General features: G+C 45.1%; 1 protein-coding gene across 4 annotated transcripts in view; it reads left to right on the top strand.

The window, feature by feature from the left end:
* Positions 1-21,836, top strand: part of DOCK1 (dedicator of cytokinesis 1) — a 620,618-nt gene that overhangs the window by 446,127 nt on the left and 152,655 nt on the right. For all 4 annotated transcript variants that reach the window (XM_075000462.1, XM_075000464.1, XM_075000465.1 and 1 more), the window contains one exon: positions 5,939-5,997. In XM_075000462.1, the coding sequence (XP_074856563.1) occupies positions 5,939-5,997 (59 nt within the window). The remainder of the gene's footprint in view (positions 1-5,938; positions 5,998-21,836) is intronic.

The following is a 21,836-nucleotide window of genomic DNA, read 5'->3' as shown; positions in this document are numbered from 1 at the left end:
TTTCATCCAAGATGTCCTGGTTAAGCCCTGGTAGTCCATTGCCATACCTTCTATCTTTTTTATGTACTGGAATTGTTTTCTCTTGTACCTGTAACAATGTTTCTTTGAAAAACTGCCAACTCTATTGAAGTGGTTTTCCCCTTACACTTGCTTCCCATGGGAACTTACCTACCTACTCTCTGCTAATGTCTGCCCTCATGAAATCCATTGTCTTTATTTTGCTATATCCTCCTACCATAATAGAATAATGGATTCTATTATTTCATGATCAGTTTCACCCAAGATTCCTTCCATCTTGAAATTCTCAACCACTTCCTTGCAATTGGTCGAAATATAATCTAGAACAACTTCTGAATAAAAAGTTTTCTCCAGTGCATTCCAAGAACTTGCTGGATGATCTGTGCCCTGCTGTATTATTTTCCCAGCAGAGATCTACACAGTTTAAGTCCTCCACCAACAGTAAGCTCTGTGCTTTGGAGGATTTTGTTAGTTGTTTAAAAAAACTAACTCATCCACCTCTTCTTCCTACTTAGGTGGTCTGTAGCATATCCATGCTATGAGTTAATTCTGGGGATTTTTACCCTTTTATATTTACTGGGAGAATTTTAGCAAGTCCCTTCCCATTTCTACCTCAACTTTAAAACAATATATACAGCACATTTTTAATACACGGGGCAACACCTATGCCACTTTTTCCTTTCCTGTCCTTCCTGAGCAGTTTGTACCTTTGCACTCAGTATTCCAGTCTGGTGCATTATCCCACCAAGTTCTGTGATGCCAACAATATCACAATTATGATTATTCACTTGTATTTCTAGTTCCTCATGTTTCTTTCCCATACTACTTTTTTAGTATACAGATGTCTAAGATACTGATTTGATTTCCTCTCTGTGTTCCCCTTTGTCTTTTTTTTTGGTCCCTGCTACAACTTATGCTATAAGTTGTGTAGCATAAACCTGGCCTTATAATGATGGTCATCTCCTGAATGTTGTAAAACATTTCCTCTTTATAAAATCATAGGTTAGCATTAGTTGAGCACATTGGCTAAATACTGAAAGCTGCATATGTGGCAATTTCTTTGTGTCATAATACAGCAAAGCCTGGCCTCTTAAATGAGGTCAATACAGCAAAGCCTGGCCTCTTAAATGAGGTCTGTTTTCTTAATTTGTCATATTATACCGTTTTGGACAGGGACATGAAAACTACATGAGCACTGAAAGAATGTAGCTGTAGTAATTAGGTATCTAAATAATGATGTTAATAATCATATTATTATCTGCCTTAGGCAGAGGCAAATAAACCCCCCATCGATCCCTCCCTCCACTCAAAAACTCTCCAGACCAACATAGTTTACAAACCACTTAACACAGTGGTATTTTATGTTGCTGCATAGGCAAGCATATCACAAGAGAGGAGTGCATAGGGGGCAGTTGTCCCTGGACATGGCATTTCAAAGGGGCCTGGGGCTCTAGCTGCTACTACTGCCAAAATAGTGGTGGTGGCGGATGGAGTTCCAGGCCCCTTTGTAACACTGCAGAGCACTGTGGTACCACTCCACGTGCAGCTATGAGGGGTTGTGCGTGGGTGGGGGTGCCATGCCTGACTGCTCTAAGCTCTGCCTCTTCCGCCCTTGGTGGGAGCTGAACCCTCCCTGCCCCTCCCGCCCCCCACTTGCCCTCAAGCCCACAGCATATGTTGGCATCACTGGCCCAGCCTCTTCTGGGATTGTGAAGCTGGGTGTTCCCCACATTGCCAAAGGGCCCAGCAATCTTTTCAGCCCTGCTGTGTTTTTAATTATGTATACACACATATAGTAGGAAAAAAATATATAATGTTTTGGCATTTTAGGGACAAGAGCAAATCATGTCAAACCAATCTGGTAGCTTTCTTTGATAGGATAATGAGCTTTGTGGATAAGGGAGAAGCAGTGGATGTGGTATACCTAGACTTTAGTAAGCCATTTGATACGCTCTCACATGATATTCTTATCAATAAACTAGGCAAATACAACTTAGATGGGGCTACTATAAGGTGAGTGCAAAACTGGCTGGATAACCATACTCAGAGAGTAGTTATTAAAGGTTCTCAATCCTGCTGGAAAGGTATAACAAGTGGGGTTCTGCAAGGGTCTGTATTGGGACCGGTTCTGTTCAATATCTTCATCAATGATTTGGCATAGACAGTATGCTTATTAAGTTTGCAGATGATACCAAGCTAGGAGGGGTTGAAGCTGCTTTGGAGGATAGGTCAAAATTCAGAATGATCTGGACAAATTGGAGAAATGGTCTGAACTAAACAGGATGAAGTTCAATAAAAGACAAATGCAAAGTGCTCCACTTAGGAAGGAACAATCAGTTTCACACATACAGAATGGGAAGTGACTGTCTAGGAAGGAGTTTGGCAGAAAGGGATCTAGGGGTTATAGTGGACCACAAGTTAAATATGAGTCAACAGGGTGATGCTGTTGCAAAAAAAGCAAACATGATTCTGGAATGCATTAACAGGTGTGTTGTGAACAAGACACGAGAAGTCATTCTTCCGCTCTATTCTGTGCTGGTTAGGCCCTAGTTGGAGTATTGTGTCCGGTTCTGGGCACCGCAGTTCAGGAAGGATGTGGAGAAATTGGAAAGGGTCCAGAAAGGGCAACAAGAATGATCAAAGTTCTAGAGAACATGACTTATGAAGAAAGGCTGAAAGAATTGGGCTTGTTTAGTTTGGAAAAGAGAAGATTGAGGGGAGACATGATAGCGGTTTTCAGGTATCTAAAAGGGTGTCATAAGGAGGAAGGAGAAAACTTGTTCTTCTTGGCCTCTGTGGATAGAACAAGAGGCAATGGGCTTAAACTGCAGCAAGGGAAGTTTAGGTTGGACATTAGGAAAAAGTTCCTAACTGTCAGGGTGGTTAAACACTGGAATAAATTGCCTAGGGAGGTTGTGGAATCTCCATCCCTGGAGATATTTAAGAACAGGTTAGATAAGTGTCCATCAGGGATGGTCTAGACAGGACTTGGTCCTGCCATGAGGGCAGGGAGCTGAACACGATGACCTCTCAAGGTCCCTTCCAGTCCCAGCATTCTATGATTCTATGATTTGGGATGCTAATATTACTTAATTAGAGGTGGAGTCACAAATGAATTATATAGTTGACCACAAACACATTAATAAACCCCTCATGCTACATTACAGTGTATTCTCTATGTGCTACATATGTTACAACTATTTTACTGTAGCAAACTCAGAGTTTTAATTTGTTTTTATAGAGGCTGTTTGTCCTCTCCCTGTGTTAAGAGAGCTAGGTTTTTAACTGAGAATAAAACCACTGAAATGTACCCAAGAGGTCTTTTTTTTGTTTGTTTTTTTGGTTTTTGGTTTTTGTTTTTTTAACCTGAAAATGTTACAGCCTTAAAATCTGTACTCTCATACCCTTACAGAGCTGTTGAAACTGTTGGACCTCACTGGGGAGGGTGGGGGGCTGGATGCCTTCCTATATCTCCCCCGCCCCCAGGCTGTAAGATGGGAAACTTCGAAATCATGACATGTTTATATCTAGAATGGTGTAAGACTGAATATTATGCATCCCAAGCTTCAGGCAAGGGTAACTTTGGGAAGGAGGAGGAGGAAATGCTACTTTGGCAGGCTGAGGATTTTGTATTTGCATTTTTGGTGTTATTTTTGTTTTGTTTTGTTTTGTTTATTTTTAATATACATGTCTATAGCCATTTGAGAGAGTGGAGATTGAATGTTAGACTAAGTCCCAGAATGCTGGATGAGTGGGTAGATAATGTAGCAAGTTAGACAATATAGTAAGTTATGTTTAATTCGCACATGCCCATGCAATTTAACATACTTTTCCAAGTTATCATATGGATATCACTTCCGCATTATATATAGGCTGCCTGTGTGTGTTTAAATTTTATGTGTGTGTGATGTGTGTGTGTAAGTGTATTATAGTTACTACATAAACGTGTGTGTATATATATACATTTATAAAGTACACATACATCATGTTTGTAAAGGTAATACATGCCTAATACATTGTGTATGTATTTAATGTTTTATAAAGTAATTATCTCTGTGTGTTTGTGCATGCATGCACGTGCACATAGGTGTGCACACCTCTTGTATACATCAGTGAGACAGAAGGAGGTTCCAGGGGTAAGTAGTAGGGAGAATTTGGAAAGTGAATGGATGAGAAATGCCTTATATTTTGATCTTGAAGGAAGAGGTTGTGAATGAGGTGGTTTACTCAGCCACGTAGACTGAGAATTTTGTAAGTGTTTCCTTTTTCCATAAAACTTTGCCAATGCAGTACATTATTTAGGAAATACAGGAGGTTAACAGAATTTCACCATATTGTTAATCTCTGATAATAAAGGTAAATAGAACCAGTCTTGGAAATGACTAGTTATTAAAATTTGTTCATTTGTGAAACTTCATGATGATGGCTTTACAAGTGATAACAGAGAGGTAGCTGTGTTAGTCTGTATTCCAACAAAACAAAACAGCAGAAGTTTAGCACTTTAAATACTAACAAATGATTTATTCAGTGATGAGCTTTCATGGGACAGAGCCACTTCATCAGATAAATCTCATTGATTTTGTTGCCTTTTTTTTTTTTTTTGGTCCTCTGTGCTTATATACGTCAGTCTGTATTGGAAATGAGATTGATCTGATGATGTGGGTCTGTCCCACAAAAGCTCATCACCGAATAAACCATTTGGTTAGTCTTTAAAGTGCTAAATTTCTGCTATTTTGTTTTGTTACAAATTATAAATTTAATAGAATTAGATGTTTGTAGGCAATAAAATAAGAAAGGAAATTGCTTGGTAACCACTTAAGTCCTGAATCGTGAATGTGATTTTATTTACTTCTGTAACAAACATCACACTACTCCGCTGGGATTTTATATGAGTATTAAATAGTATCAGATGTTTGAAAAATACAACAGACTCTCTTTAATCCACACTAATATCAGAGATACCCTTTGCCGGTTAGCTAATGTTGTGATTTTCTTAATCAAAGAAAAGTGATTTTTTTAAAGAGATTATACTCCATTAAGCAAAGATGTCCCAGGAACTCACTGAGGCCCTGAACCAACCCCAGTTGAAGTCAGGGGGAATCTGGGAGGTGGATTAACCTCCAGTCTGCATTACTGTGGAGGGGATCTACACTATTTTACTAGGTGGTGATTATTGGGGTGGAATGTGAAGCTTTAGTGCCATCTGCCCCATTTCAGGGCATCCCCGCATCCCAGCGTATACTTCAAGTTCAAAACTCCTTTTTCATTTTGGCTTTGTTCTGGCGTTTTTAGTGTATAAGATGTTGAGATGTTCCTTGGTTTATTTTTCCTAGACAATGTATATGAGTTAAGAATATAACAGTAAAAAATCCTTCAGGCTGTAAAGCTGTGCAGTATGCTTTTCTTTCATCACTAGAGACTGAAAAATGAAAATACTCTCATTAATCTACACACCCACCCCCGTGTTCCCACAGGACAGTTATATAAGATGCAGATGTGGCAGGGAGAGATTCCCACAACTGACTTGTTTGTGTACTCTCTTTTGCAGAATTTGCAACATATTTCCTTTATGGGAGAGCTAATTGTGTGGCAATTAGAACACAGGCATGGGAGCCAGAGCTCTTGACTGTGCTACCATGCATCTTTGGGGTAGATTGAACAAGTCATTAATCACAGTATAGTTTATCCATTTGCAAAAATGGATTTATTACTTGATAGGGTTCCACAAAGCTTAATAAATGTAAGGCATTTTAGAGTACTAAATGAATGGTGCTATATTCTATTAACAGTATAAATTGGTATTTTGAAACTTTAGGTAACTTTCTTAACAGTTCAAGTAGAATTGTTAAATGCTACTCAAATTGTCATATCAAATTCATTTTGCTTACTACTGAAAATAAGGGATTCTGTTCCTTTTTAGGTATGGTGACATGAGGAGGCAAATTGGTTTTGAGATCAGAGATATGTGGTATAACTTAGGTGAGTAGCCAGAGCACATCTTTTCATCACTCATTTTTTCTGTATATTCACTAAAATCTATATAGCACTTTGAAAAATAGCATTCCTAAAATAATGTGTGACAGATTTCTCATTGGTTATCTAGGGGTTCTATGCTTCCTGGTGGTTTCATATGTGCCACAGAGACTCACGGAGGCCCCTTTGCTGCCTTGGGTCTTCCCAAAGGCAAGGGTCTGTGCTTACTGAGCCAGTCTCATCACAAGCCAGTCCTAAGCAGGGGGTGGAGTAGGCCCCTTCCACAGGTCTTGGGCTTATCCAACACCCAGAATGTTTGCCCTCCATCAGGCTCTTCTGTATGTAGTCTGTGATCTGCCACACATCCTCCCCTTCTGCTCAACGCCAGGGGATTGGGCAACTTGGGATGCTATGCAGTGTATGCGGGATAGTCCATCTGCATTACCATGTTTGCTTCCAGCCCTGTGCTGTACTGGAAACTGGAATGGTTGCAGGGATATGAACCAGCAGGTTACCCTAGCATTCTTTTCCTTATTCCATTGCGTCCACTGAAGTAGAGCATGTTCGGCTACTAGGACAATCCGGTGTCCAAGCAGGTAATACCGCAATGCCTTCATGAGCCACTTTAGGGCAAGGCATTGCCTCTCAACTACTGTGTTCCCTGGGGAGCAGTTTCCTGCTGAGATATAAGACTGGATGCTCTTCATCGCCAATCATTTGTGACATAACAGCCCTCGACCCTACCTCCAACGCATCCATTTGTAGGATGAATTCCATTGTGAAATTCAGGGCCATCAACATGGGTTTACTACTGGGGTCAGTCCTTAGGTCCTGAAATGCCCTTTCCACTACCTCAAAGCATGGGACTATGTCAGGACCCCATGCTTTCACCAAGTCCGTTAAGGGGCTGGCACATGTTGCAAGTGGGGGGATGAATGGGCGATAATACCCCACAACCCCTAGAAAGGCTCAAACTTTTTTTTTTTCTATCTCACCTGGGGCCACTGTTGTATGGCTTCTAGTTTATTCAACCGGAGCTTCACCAGCCCTTTTCCCGTTACATACCCAAGGTACTTGACCTCTGTGAATCCTGCAGCACACTTGGCCGGGTTTTCCATGAGACCAGCCTGCCTGAAGGTGTCCAGGACAACTTCTGCCCTCCTCAGATGGGTTTCCCAGTTTGGGGTATGGCTGACAATGTCATCTAAGTAGGTGTCAGCATAAAGTTTGTGGAGCCATGGCAGCTTGTCCATGAGACATTGAAAGGTTGCTGGTGTCAGCTGGAGGCCAAATGGGAGAACCTGATACTGAAATAGCCTCTCTGGGGTAGAGAATGCTGTTTTCTCCTTGGTATCATCAGCCAGGGGTATCTGCCAATAGCCTTTGGCCAAGTCTAGATTGGTCAGGTATCACACGCTGCCCAGGCAGTCTACCGGTTTGTTGATGCGTGGAATGGGATAAGCATCAAACTGGAAGATCTCATTCAGTCACTGGAAGTCTTTACAAGAGGGCATGGTGCTATCAGGTTTGGGACCAGAACTATTGGGCTGGACCACTGGCTGTGAGACTCTTTGATGATGCACATTTTCATCATCTTGTTTATCTCCGCCCTTATCTCCTCCCTTTTTGCTGCTGGGACCTGGTAGAGCCTCATCATCACTTGAGCCCCAGAGCTGGTAAAAATTTGGTGGGTAGCTTCACTCGTTTGACGAGTTTTTTCCAAAAATACGACCTGGTTCCAGACAATCATTTCGAAGGCCTCTCTCCCCTTTGGACCGGTGTTAATTTGGGGCCCACTTTTACTGGTGCTGAGGGTTTGGTTGCGGGGGTCAGACTCCTTTTTCTGAGCTGCTATGCAAGCTTCTCTCTGCTGCCAGGGATTCAGGAGATTGATGTGGTATATCTGTTCTTGTTTTCAACAGCCAGGTTGACGGATCTTATAGTTTACTTCCCCAAAAATCTCGATGACCTCACAGGGTCCTGCCACTGGACCAGCAGTTTATTTTCAGTTATGGGCACAAGGACCATAATGCGATCCCCAGGCTGGAATCACCAGATCTTGGCCTGGCAATTGTAACAGGCCTGCTGGGCTGCTTGTGCTTCCTCCAAGTGCCTCCTCACGATGAGGAAGACCTGGGCTATTCGGTCCCTCTTCTGTGACATGTACTCCACAATATTTCTTCTCCTTGATTGCCTCTTTCTCCCAGCCTTCTTTGGCTATATCTAAGATGCCTCGAGGGTGGCACCCATATGGCAACTTAAAGGGGGAAAACACTGTGAATGACCGGGGCAGCTCCCAGATTGCATAATGAACATAAGATAGGGCAGTAGCATGTCCCAGTGTTTTCCATCCTGACTCATGACCTTCCTAATCTTTGATTTAAGGGTGCAATTGGACCTCTTCACGAGGTCATCGGTCTTGGGGGAGTAGACCGAGGTCCACAGGGTCTGTATGTGGAGCAGTATACATAAGTCTTTCATTAATTGGGACATAAATGGTGTGCCTTGATCTGTTAAGATTTCTTTTGGGAGGCCCACTGGGGCAAATATTTCTACCAGTGCCTTGACTATGCTTTTGGAGGCTGTATTTCGAAGGGGGACCGTTTCGGGGTATCAGGTGGCATAGTCCAGTACCACAGTATATACTGGTATCCCCAGGTTGTCTTTTCCAATGGACCCCATTCAAATGGGACTCCAATGATTGGTGACTGCACTAGGGGGCCCCCCATTGGAGACATGGGCTATGTAGTTGGCACTTGGGGCATGAAGCACAGTACTGGCAGACATCTTCATGTACCCCCGGCCAGTAGAATGTCATAGGATCCAAGCCTGGGTCTTTTCCACCCCCACATGTGCTCCAAATAGATGGCTATGGGCCAGTTCCAAAATGGTCTTTCTGGCATTTTCATAGCGGGGGTCCTGTGCTTTGTCTAATCCAAAGGTCATTCTTCTCAGGCTGGCGCATTCAAACCCTGAAGGGGATCCCTCTACCTTCTGGGTCAACCCTATAGGACTGGGTTTGGCACTGGCTTCTGTCTGTCCTGCAGCCTCTGGGCCTTCCCCCCTGTAGCAGGAGCTGATGGGGCTTTTGACAGCGCCCCTTCTTTGGCCACTTCACCCACCACTTCCAATTGGTACCTTGCCCCTTTTACCTCATTGCATTGTTCTGCTCTTCTCTGGTCAACTTAGTTCTGTTCTGCTCTCACCTCTAGCCTCTTTCCTCATTTTTATGAGAGGCGAAATGTTGGAGGTGCAGGTTGAACCTCTCTTGTCCAGCTACATCTGTAATCTGCAATCATTTTAGTTAGCTGGATATGACCACGTACCATGGGTGCAGCCAAGTTTCTTGTCATCCTATAAAGTTTGTTTTCAGCCACCTGTCCCTGTTCTCAGTGCTCTTTACTGTTATGTGGCTCTTATTTACCCCTAAATGTCTTCCAAGAGCCCAGTAAACAGTGAAAGTATTGGTAAGTCTGCTGGATAATATTGACCTCCTGTGGTCTGGCAAATTCTGTCATCTGGCACCAGTCAGGTCCCAAGGGTGTTGGATTTGAGGGGTTCAGCTTGTATGTGAGATGAATCAGGCTCCTGAAAAAGATTATAACAGTCTGAGAATGTAGAGAGCCATTGACTTAAGAGTGTTCAATCCTGTGTATTTGGGTACTGACTCCCAGTACTGGGGCATGGCTCTGTTTTTGACCCTTTACCATTGTACCAATTACAAGAAGTTGGTGCTGGTGATTGACTGTCACTCCAGGTATCTGAAGTGCCTGGGAGATGGTCACATTCTGGGACAAATTATCAGAGGGTGCCAGGCTGGAGTTTCAGACTTCTTTGGCAAATGGGATGCTAGTGGCTAGGAGCGCTCGTCAGGCTGTGTTGGAAGGCGTGGGTACAAGCAGCCAGAACCATGGCATCTGCAGTAGAGATGAGCAAATGTTCATGGCTTCAATCATCAGCTCTTACTCATGAGGTCTAACAGGCTATACAGAATCTCTCCTTTGAGGATCCAACCCTCTTATTTCAGCACTGACAAGAAATTTGACAGTCTTTGGGGATCATTCACCTCTGCCTAAAGAAATATATTTCCACCCTCACACATACCAGTAATACCAGTCATTCATGCCTAGGCACCTTGACCATTCCAGGCAGGTAAGTCATAGGAGGAGACTTCTATCTCTTCACTTTTCTTCTGACGCTGATGTTTCTTGGCAGCCCAATAACACCAAGCAGTCCGTTTGACATCCTGGTTGAAGGCAGTTTACATCACATCAGTTTCTCCCACTCCTGTGTTTTCCCAGCAAATTATCCTACTTCCTATGTGCTTGGACCCATATTATCACAGAACAATGGGTTCTAAGCATTCTGGAATTGGGGATACATCCTTCCATTTACTTTAATCTTCCCCTCCTTCCCACATATTACTTCAGCACCACTCTTGTAAGGCTATCCTCCTCCCAGAGGTTCAGTCTGTTCTCCCTGTTACAGCTGTAGAGGAGAAAAGAGTTTTATTCTGTCTACTTCCACTCTCAAAGGCAAATGAAGGCCTAAGACCCATTCAATACATTCAAAGAACTGAACAAATATATAAATAAAATAAGATTTTGTGTGGTCACCCTAGCCTCTATTATCCCCATCCTGGATCCCAGCCAAACTGCCCTCAACTGGTAAGATGTGTATTTCCATGTAGCTAGCTATCAAATCTACAGGAGAGCCTTACGATTTCTTCTAAACTACTTCTCTTATCAATTTGCAGTCCTGCCATTTGGCCTATGCACAGCCTCATGAGTATTTATGAAGTGCATAGCAGTATAGGCTGTGTTTTTAAGAAAAACAGTACACTCATCCCTTGTTAAATGAGTACTTTACTTACGAGTACTTGCTAAAATGAGGGACACATATCCTACATTTGTTCACTAGGTGAGTGAACTCCCCACAATAATATGAGCCTTACCCCACTCCCTACAGCTCCAGCCCACCACAGCCTCCCCGCCTCCACTGGCTCCACAGCCCCAATCCGCTGCAGCCTGACCCCTCCCCACACCAGCCCCACATACCCAACTTGCCTCAGTCTGAACCCCCGCCAGCCCCACACACACAACCTGCCGCAGCCTGACCCCCCCCCCCCCCCCCCGGCTGGCCCGCACACCCAACTTGCTGCAGCCTGGACCCCCCTGCCCACTCCACGGACCCAAGCCATGGCAGCCTTAATGCCCCCTATCCACCACACAGACCCAACCCACCACCAGGTTTTAACCCTTCCTCCCGCTCCTGGCACCAAACTGCCCCCAGCTTTGAACCGTCTCCAGCCTCCCCTCCAGCCCAAGGTTCACTTACTTTTCTAAAGGAGCACCACATGCTACCACTCCTTCATTGAATTAGGAGCATTTGTAACCAATCAGAGACTTGTACATGTATTTTAATGGGAATGTAGTGTCCCTCTTACGAGATTTTGCCTATGAGCAGAAAGTTGGGAACCAGTTGTGCTCATACAGCAAGGGATGAGTGTACAAGTATTTCTGTATCTGCTAGGAAGTTGATTCAAGAGCTAGGTAGAGTTCAAGGTAATCATGGTCCAGTTCTTAATAGGTCTGGACAGATTGTCTTCTGTTCCTCCCTGGTTATTTCAGTCTCATGTCTTCAAGGATGATGGTTCCACTGTTTGGATCGACAGCTACTTGCTCTTTACTTCATTTCTCCATGAAAGTGGCATTTTTGATAGTGATCACGTCTGTGAAAAGAGTTGGGGAATTGCAAGCATTGTTAGCTGACCTTCCCTACTGCCTTTTACAAGAATAAAATATATCTATGCCTGCACACAATTTTTTTGTAATAGAATAGTGCTGGATTTCTGCAGTAGATATAAAGATAGAACGTGTATGTATTTATGTGACATGGAAGAAGTGTTCCTATTCACTCTGTTGCAGGCGTTGTAGTGATGGGAAAAACAGGCCTTTTTGAGAACAGCAGAATTCTCTTTTTATTAAAGGTGTCTTTAGTGAATTAGTGCTTGGAGACCAAAATAAAGCAGAGTACAAATTAATATAGGACTTGACAGACAGATAGTAAAATCAATATTACTTTCCCTTTCGTCAGATCAGCAAAACTCAGTCTCTATCAGCTATCACTGAAATCTTCTTACCCTCTTCCAACCTTAAGGCTATTTATTTATCTGTTACTTATTTTACTAATTTCTACAGCATCTGTTGGTGGGATAATATTTAAACTGCTGCAGCTTCCCAGAAATTAGCAAAAGTAAAGGGTAGAGTATACATCTTTATAGACACACATCATCTACTGTGTGTAGTCTTTGGGTGTCCAGATTCTCCATGAAGCAGACTATTTTATCTCAGGGCAGAATTAAATGTTCCCTTTGAGAAGTACGTTTCCTCCACCACTTACACACGCTTTAAAATATTCAAATGGAAGTATGCCAATAGCTCTGCCTCTTTTCCCCCCTCCCTTTTAATTAGAGTGGGACTGTCAGTTGGGTCTCTTTGATCTGCTCCTAAATCTCTATGAGTGGACTTAACCTATAGGTATGTGCCTCCGTTTCGCCACCTGCAAAATTGGTATTGTAATACCTACCTGCCTCACAGAGGTGCTATGAGGTTCTGATTATTTATGTTTGCATTGTGCTTTATCCTTACCTGCAACATAGTGCAGATGAGCAGTTTTATTTTTAATTTGTGCTCAAGTTTCTCATGTTAGGTGTCTTGATAAGTTGCTGTTTTCCCCCACGATGAAAGGGGGAGGAGCAAGTTAACTAACAGGTAAAAAACATGATCCAAGTCCAACTACCACTTGCCACAGTCCATTGAAGAAATCCTTCCTCTTTCAACTTTCTTCTTATCACTGGTAGAAAAAATATGCTGGTAATACTTATTCCCTGGCTCTGCATCAGTTGTATATATTTCAGAACAAAGATTAAGACTAGTGAATTGCTGTTGCTAATAAATAGATTCCTATTATTTTTGACATTTTTATATCCAGCAACGTGTGTTCTGCACTGAGCAGTGAAATCACTACTCCAGATGTGTGAGAGAGCCACAACATCTTTGAACATAAACAGAGGCATCTACACCGTATTTAAGGTTGAAGGGATTACATACTTTTGTGTAGTTGTTGCTTTGAAAGAACATGTTTCTTCTAGTACTAGCAACTATGCTTTTTTGGCATAAGTGGCGGATGCCTTACAGTATGCTGAATCTGCATGCACAAGGCTCTAACTCTGGCTCTATAGCTGTGTGTTTATTTCCTTATGGTCTTTCCATTATTAACATTGAAATCATTTTCCATTTGTTATGCTCATTCTGAAACCCTGGTCATTTTTGAAAAGCATCAAGCCTTTAGAATCTTTTTCAGATTCAGTCTTGCTGACAACTAGAAAGTTTTGTTTTTTAACATTTTTTCAATAAATTAAGTGCTTTTTGAGATGTAAAGATTTTTAAAGGTACTTTTTTCAGTTTTTTGCAAAGTAATGTTTCCTTGTGCCTCTCAACCTGTTAAATGAAACCACATTACAATGTAACAGTTGAAATATATTGTTTTTACTGCTTACTATGCAGTAGTGCATGAATGTGGCAATCACAGAGGGGTTCCATAGTACAGTACAACTGAGCAGGAAGACATCTACCTCTAAGGTCTAGAAAGATAAGTGACATGCACAGTTTGAAGAAAGTGATACAGTAAAAGAGACTTGAAACATTGGGAAATTTGGACATTGATTTGTGTGTGGTGCAGTTTTCAAGGTCAAGAATATTGAAATGTTTAACAAATTGTAACTGAAAGCTAGGCTTTGTCTTGAGGGAGGACCACTAGCATACTTGTGTTCACCATTTTGATTTTTCAAAAATTTCTGTCAACCTCTCTAACACTCTGTTTGATGTTCCAAAAAGAGAGGGTCACTGTCCTGAAAAGAATGGGAAAAGGTGGCATCAAATGACCTCAGTCCGCTTAGCAACAGGAGGATTTATATTGGATGTTCAGGCTCTTCTGCCAGTCTGGGTTGCTGAAGCCACAGTTCAGTTGCAATTGCTTCAGGCAGCTGATGCAGGCTGTTGGCATACTTGGCCATCAGAGGAAGGAGCCTGGTTGTTTCCCTGCCACTGAGAGATTGGAGATCTCCAGCTAATTATGTGTCTGGTACAGTCCCTCAGTGGTGGAACAATACGTACACCTACAGCTAGTAAGCTGATGATGATGTATTGTGAACTCCATCCAGGTCAGGATAATGACATAACGGTTGAAGCTGCTGGATCCTTATATCAGACCTACACTCATCTGTCACTTACCTCACTCGATTGCCTTCTCCACTCACAGCATTGTGTCAGGAAGAGAAGACCTGAAGAAAAAATGATCACCCTCTGCTTATTTGAGCATCCGTCTTGGAGGTCCATATGGTCCACGTTAGTGTGCAGTTATCCTCAGCTCCCTCCCAGTGTCTCCAGTTCCTGTGAACCCTCTTACCTTGTCTCCTGTCATCAAGATATGGTAGCATGATTCCCTTTCTAGTGTATTCTGCCGTGAGTTTATTAGTGTTTTGGGGTTCTGGCTTTATGCCATTGTTTTTATGTTGACAACCATATCTTTTATTTATTTGTCAGGTTATACTGTCAGTTAGTGTTGGTGATATTTTAAATAAAGCTGTTCATTGGACCCAACCATCCTAGAGTAAACCCTCGAAATACACAATTTCGAATTGTGCTTAACTTGCGTTAATGCAAGTTAACCGCAACTCAAAGCCGCTCTGATGCTGTCTGCCCAACTGGCTCCCCCCAGATGGGGGAAGCCGGACTAGCAGTCACAATGCTGCAGCTTCTCTCCAGCTTCCCCCTGCTGGGAGAAACCACGCCACTGTAGCTGTCTGCCCACCCTGTTTCCCTCAGCTGAGGGAAGCCGGGGAGAAGACTCGCCTGGCTTGCAGAGTCACATGGAGTCAGGAAACTACCCAGCAGTGTGCTCCTGAGTTACGTTAAAATTCAAGAACACAACCTCTGCATAAGTCAGGGGTCTACTGTATTGTATCCATTATACTTAACTAATTGGTGATATAGAGATATAGGCAGGCAGAGAACCTTAGCGTTGTACCTTCTGACTCACGTGCCCAAACCTAGAACTGATGAGATTAAATCCTTCCTCAACTCTTGATCCGTATCTCATTAAAGATGATGGAGGGAAAATATAATGAAAATATTTCTGGTGTTGACATCTGAACAAACCAAGGCTACTTTTGAAATGTAAAACTCGCCAGGATATAGCAAAAGTACTGCTATTTCTGCACTGCCCATCAGTGAGCTAGTCACAAAGGGCCAACAGCTCACCCCTGTACTTGATGTCAGGAAAGGTATCTTGACAGAAATGTTTGCTGGAGAAAAAGTCAAGGTCAGAAGTAGTCGTGAATTATGAGTCTCACACCAACAGAAGTAATTATATTTACCATATTCTTAAGTAGTCATACTTACTCAGATCTGACTCCAAGTAAGTTATGAAATTGCTAGAATATTATTCTATGATTTTCTGACTCACATTAAAATGTAGAATAACTGTGGGAGATGAGTAAAGCTGTTTAATGTCTTCCATATCTTATTTTGTTACTATTAATTTGTTATATCTCATATGATGCGATGCTGAAAGCGCTATGAAAGAAGCAGTGCACACAACAGCAAAGGAGAAGCCAAAATAAAAAAAAAAGTGCATGCCGTTTACTAGCAAATGCTGTTTCACCTATAGTTTTAAAGCAGCTGTGCATTGTATTACCTTGCAAAGACAGAGTCTTACATTTTCTTCCAAACCTGTCACATTTTGAATTTATGCACTGGAGCACTCACATGCTGGTGGGGAGGAGGGGGAGCAGCCTGTGAATTCTTTGTTCACTTGTTTATCTTGGTTCCAGATGAAGATAGTTTCCTTCTGTATTTTGTCAGTAAGATTTTATGGCATGGCACAACACTACATTGGGCCATGCTATCATGGCAACTACACATGTGTATTTCTGTAGATGGCCGATACGCTGAAATACATCATATAGTATGTTAATTTAGTTTTGGTTAGAAGTGTGTCAGTGAGAGGCTTATACCTGCTTCCATTTGAACAGTTTGCTCACATCTTGTTGGACAAGTCAAAATATCCATTATTCCTTATGTCACATAAATTTGGGATAATGAGGAGGATTATTTCACGTTTTCATTTCCTCTACACTGATATTTTGTAGTCCTCTTCAACTCCCCTATATCTGAGAATGTACTTTGTATCTTAAATCTCAGGTGGGTACAGTAGATCTGATTCATGAGGCAATATGCTTAGCATCCAAAACAGGGAGAGTGCTGACTCCACAGTTCTTACAGATTATTTTACTTGTGTTTCCATGTGGCATAGAACTTAAATTCTGGTGGGAGCCACCTGTGTACTCTGCAGATGAGGTAAAAAAATAAATTGACTTCAAATAGCAGATGAAATTATACAAAAATTATACAAATATTTCAAATATTTTTCTAGTCATACTTCCACCCTTTTTCCCCATGTTCTTCTCTTGCATTTCACTTGCTGAAAAGCTCCTCTCGTCCTCACTGATTTAGAACTCTGATTATTACCTATGAGAGAGGATTGCTGTGACTATAACACACTCTGAATAACAAAAGGACTGAATACTTACAACGGCAATTCTTCTTTGAGTGGTCCCCGTGGGTGCTCCACAATAGGTGTCGGGCTCGCCCGGCACCGCAGATCGGAAATCTTCCAGCAGTTTCTCCTGGATCACACATGCGCCGGCGCGCGCCGCCCCGCTGCGCGCCCCCGGCCGCGTGCATGATCCAGTCCCCACCAGTTCCTTCTCAACCGCCATCGGCTGCAGATGGAATCCACTCAGGCTAAGGCCAGAGTCAGATTAAATAGTGGGTTTTTTCCACATGTGATTTGTTGTTTTTGGTTATTAAAAAAAAAAGAGAGAGAGAAAGCAAAGACAAAGAGAATATCAGCAAAAAAAAAGCGGGGGAAAGAGAGGAGCGGAGAAGAGAAGGGCGGACGTGAAGGCCATTTAGGCCGCCCGCTGCCCTGCAGGCCGGTGATCACTATTTGGAGTGGAAAGGCACGGATTAAGTGCTAAGTACCCTATTAACAATAAAGGACTCACCGCAATGGCCTCTTCAGGTTTTACAAAGCGGGAGTCATGCCGTGAAGCTATGCCGGCCTCCGTGGGGCATAGCGAAGGCATCCGATGCTTGGGGGAATTACAGGCTACCCAGACGCGTTCTCACTGTGCTAAGCTCACAGCCAGGGCCAGGAAGGACAGAGCGATGAGGCGTAAAATGCTCTTGTTGATAAGGCTCTCCAGCCGGACTTGCCGGAGAAGCCTCACCCAGAAGGGCCCTCTGGGTTGCATAGGGGGAGGGTAGTTTTTCTCTGACCCCCTCAGTGCAGAAACGGAGGAAACTCTCCCTGGCTCGATCCTTGCCGTGCGTTTGCAGCGAGCAGGACGAGCGGAGCACACAGCCCCCAGCCACATACTCAGGCAAGCGGCACTGCGGCAGTGCACATGGCAGAGGCTGAGCCTCCAGTTATACAACAGCCGGCACGCGTGGCGCCTAGAGCGTCAGCCAGGCAAGCGCCGGAACCGGCGGCATCGCCACAGGCAGCACAGACCCCCGCGGCACCAGCGGTGCAGGGGCGCCAGGCACGGAGCCTGCAGGCACCAGAGGGGGATACTTGCGCAGCACCGCAGCTGACAGTGCCGAGCGCGGCGCTGCCAGCAGGGCCGAGATCCCCAGCATGGGAGGGGGCAGTGCCCGCCCTGCAGCGGAGGGGCAAGGCAACATCAAAAACCCGGCACCGCAGTCCATCTCTGGACAGGGCTGCGCTGCTGTTAGCACCAAGCCCTCCCCCTGTGATACAGACGCCGCACCGAAGGCCTGGGTCTCCACCGGCCCATCCGGAAAAAAGAAACAAACAAAAAAAAAAACCCTCCTTCTCCGTTCCTCCAACCAATGTCACCATGGCTTGGGCCAGCTTCACCATTTCTGGGATTGGATCCCCTGGAGTACTATCACAAGCCAGTTTCACCTCTATCTGTGTCGTCGTGGAGGTCTCGCTCTCCCAGACATCGGGGGTACACACCCCATGAGTGGTCCAGGTCTCCATCCCCGGACCCTTGCCCATGCTGCCATGGTCATCCTTATCATGCTGGACACAGACAAACCACAGGCCTACACCCAGGGGCAGGTCCACCCCCGGCCGCTCAATACCCCCATGGGCACTCCCGATCGGGGACAGAAACACAGTTGTCTCAAGGGGAGTTAATTTTAGAACCCCGAGACTTTCCTTCATGATCCTCCAGCAAGCAAGTGTATCATCGACCGCAGGAACCCGAAGGTTCAAGGGAGGTTTACCTTAGTGGTTCCTCCTCATCCTCCCCAGATGAGGCCATGGCCCCCAGTGATGTCTCTCCCCTGGATGACTTTAAACAGTTGCAGGAGCTGTTTAAAAGGGTGGCTTTCATGCAAGACATTCAAACGGCAGAGGTGCAGGAGAAACATCACAAACTCCCGAAAAATTTGAGACCCCCGGCTTCATCCAAAATTGCTATTCCGCTGGATGAAGCCATTCTGGAGTCAGCCACTACTATATGGCAGACTCCAGCCTCTGTTCCGCCTACGAACAAGAGAGTGGATAAGAAATACTTCGTCCCAGCAAAGGGCATGGAGTTCCCCTTCAGTCACCCACAACCAAATTCTTTGGTGGTCGGGTCGTCCCAGCAGAGGTCAAAGGCTTCTCAGTACAAATCGGGGGATCGGACAAAGATGCTGAGAAGCTAGAGCTGTTTGGCAGGAAGGTATATTCCTCTCCTATCCTGCTATTGAGAATGGCAAATTATGGGCACACCTAGCAAACCATAATTTTGATAATTACTCCGGGCTTACTCCCCTCATGGATCCACTTCCGGAAGATAAAAAGCCGGTGTTAAAGGCGATGGTTCAAGAGGGCTACGCAGCATCGCGGACGGGAGTCTAGATCGCCCTGGATGTGGCAGACACGGCGGCACATTCAACAGCTACAGCAGTGGTCATGCGTAGAGAATCCTGGCCCCAGACGTCGGGTATCTCGAGGGACCTACAGGCGAAGATAGTGGACCTTCCCTTTCATACACAAAAGCTGTTTGCAGACTCAACCGACTCGGTCCCTCACTCCAGTAAGGACTCGAGAGCTACACTTAGAACCTTGGGCATTTATACTCCCCCATACAGGAGGGAAAAATTTTATCCTCAGCAAAGACGCTACGCTTACAACCACAGCGTGCTCAATATCAACAGGGCTACGGCCAAGGGCGCTGTCAATAGCGGCAACAGTACAGAACTCCTAGGCGATGTTCTCAACAAAGCCGTACACCCTCGGGTCAGGCCCAAAGGCAACAAGTTTGATGGGTATGTCGGGGGCTGCACTATCAATACCCTCGCTCAATGCCACTCTCATCTCATGTTCCATCATTGCCTCAGACCATTCCACTCCCAATGGCAAAAGATCACCACAGACATATGGGTGCTGGAGATCATAGCCACGGGTGACATGATCCCCTCCCAGTCACTTCCACCGACGAAGCCTCCCACGAGGCCTCACCTCAGGGATGCTGCCACGAGGCGAGGCTCAAGCAGAAGGTGACTCACCTTATGTTCATAAGGGCGGTGGAAAGAGTGCCAGAATAATTCCAGGGGAAGGTTTTTATTCACGCTACTTCCTACCAGGGAAGAAAACAGGACACTGGAGGCCCATCTTAGATCTTCGGGGCCTCAACGTTACTTGCGCAAGCAATGGTTTCGGATGATCACAGTTGCCTGGATACTCACGGCACTGCACGATGGAGACTGGGTTGCAGCACTCGACTTACGAGATGCTTACTTTCATATAACAATCCACCCGGCACACAGACACTTCCTCCGCTTCACGGTCAGCCAGGAGTGCTTCCAGCACAGGGTTCTTCCATTTGGCCTCTCCTCGGCCCCCAGAGTCTTTACCAAAACCCTGGCAGTGGTGTCAGCCTACCTGCACAGACAGGGGGTGTTTATTTTTCCTATATCTGGGTGACTGCCTGCTAAAAGGGACCTCGAAGGCAGAGGTCTCACGCATGATACGCGTCACAGCGGACACATTTCTTCACTGGGCCTAGTCATCAACCTCGCAAAGTCAAAGTCCGAACCCACACAATATATAGAGCTCATAGGGGCACGCATAAACTCTATCACAGCAAGGGTGTACCTACCCAACGCCCGCTTCCGCGCAATCAGTTCGCTGGTGCAAGTCATTACATACAGCCCCACGGTGCCGGTCTTAACGTGCCTACGGCTGCTGGGCCACATGGCGGCAGTGACGTTTGTGGTACAGAATGCCAGATTGCACATGTCAAGCCTGTAGCATTGGCTGGCAAGCGTTTACAAACCGGGATCCCACACTGTCCACAGGGTGGTGTCGCCCACAATAGAGGGGCGCAGATCCCTGGCATGGTGGGAAAACCCTGAGAATCTGATAGTGGGGGTGCCTTTTCACCAACCACAAATTTCTATTTTCTTACTACCGACGCCTCCCACATGGGATGGGGAGCGCACATCGGCGACAAGGTAACGCAAGGGCTATGGTCCCCTGCGGAACAGACACTGCACATATCCATACTGGACCTCAGAGCAGTGTTCAACGCCTGCAAACATTTTTGAGATTATCTACATGGCAAAGTAGTCAGGATTCAATACCGACAATACCTCCACTATGTTTCTACATCAATCAACAAGGAGGAGCACGATCCCGTGCCCTATGTGCGGAAGCACTCCGATTGTGGAATCGGTGCATCGCCAACAACATAACGTTGAAAGCCTTGTACTTGCCGGGCGCTCACAACGTGAATGCAGATCAGCTGAGCAGGCGCTTCGCAATCACGCATGAATGGCAGATCCGCTCCGATCTGCTACAGCGCATTTTTCGTACATGGGGGTTTTCCCCAGATCGATCTGTTTGCCACCCAGTACAACAAAAAAAAGTGTCCCCAGTACTGCTCCAGGGCAGAAGTGGGGCGGGGGGTCCCTGGGGGACGCCTTCATGTTTTCATGGAAGGGCTCCCTACTTTACGCGTTTCCCCTGCAGTGCTTATCCGCAAGGTCTTGCACAAAGCCAAAAGGGAGAGAGCTCGCATGATACTCATAGTCCCGCTTGGGATTGGCAGCAATGGTTTCCCTTGCTTCTGTGCATGTCGGACCGCCCACTGCTCCCTCTACTGGTGGCGCCGGACTTACTCACGCGGGCTCAAGGGTCCATAGTGCACCCGCACCCTCAGGGTCTGCACCTACAAGCATGGCTAATCCCTGGCTCAGCTCCTTAAAGAACACATGTACGGAGGGAGCACAACAAGTCCTGGAATGTAGCCGAAGGACCTCCACCAGGAGGACTTACAAGCAGAAATGGACTCGATTCACAGCCTGGTGTTCCGCCAAGCAGTTAGGTCCCCTTGACGTTCCTATACCCGTAATACTAGAATACTTACTGGACCTCAAGAGAGGCGGGCTTTCTCTATCCTCGCTAAAGGTCCACCTCACCGCTATATCAGCCTTTCGGCATACAGAGGAAGGGCCCACGGTATTCGCCCATCCTATCGTTACCAGGTTCTTGAAGGGGCTGGTAAACCTGTACCCCCCACTTGGAAACCGCTTCCACTATTGTGGAATTTGGACTTGGTGCTCAGCACGCTATCGGGTCCACCTTTTGAACCATTAACCACAGTTTCCATACGTCTCCTTACGATAAAAAAAAAACCAACAACCTTCCTCCTTGCAACTACGTCAGCCCGCAGGGTGAGTGAGCTCACGGCAGTG

The sequence above is a fragment of the Carettochelys insculpta genome, chromosome 7 (assembly GCF_033958435.1).
Source record: "Carettochelys insculpta isolate YL-2023 chromosome 7, ASM3395843v1, whole genome shotgun sequence".
Lineage (NCBI taxonomy): Eukaryota > Metazoa > Chordata > Testudines > Carettochelyidae > Carettochelys > Carettochelys insculpta.
The sequence above is the reverse complement of the archived record's forward strand: the minus strand, read 5'-3'. Positions and strand labels throughout refer to the sequence as shown.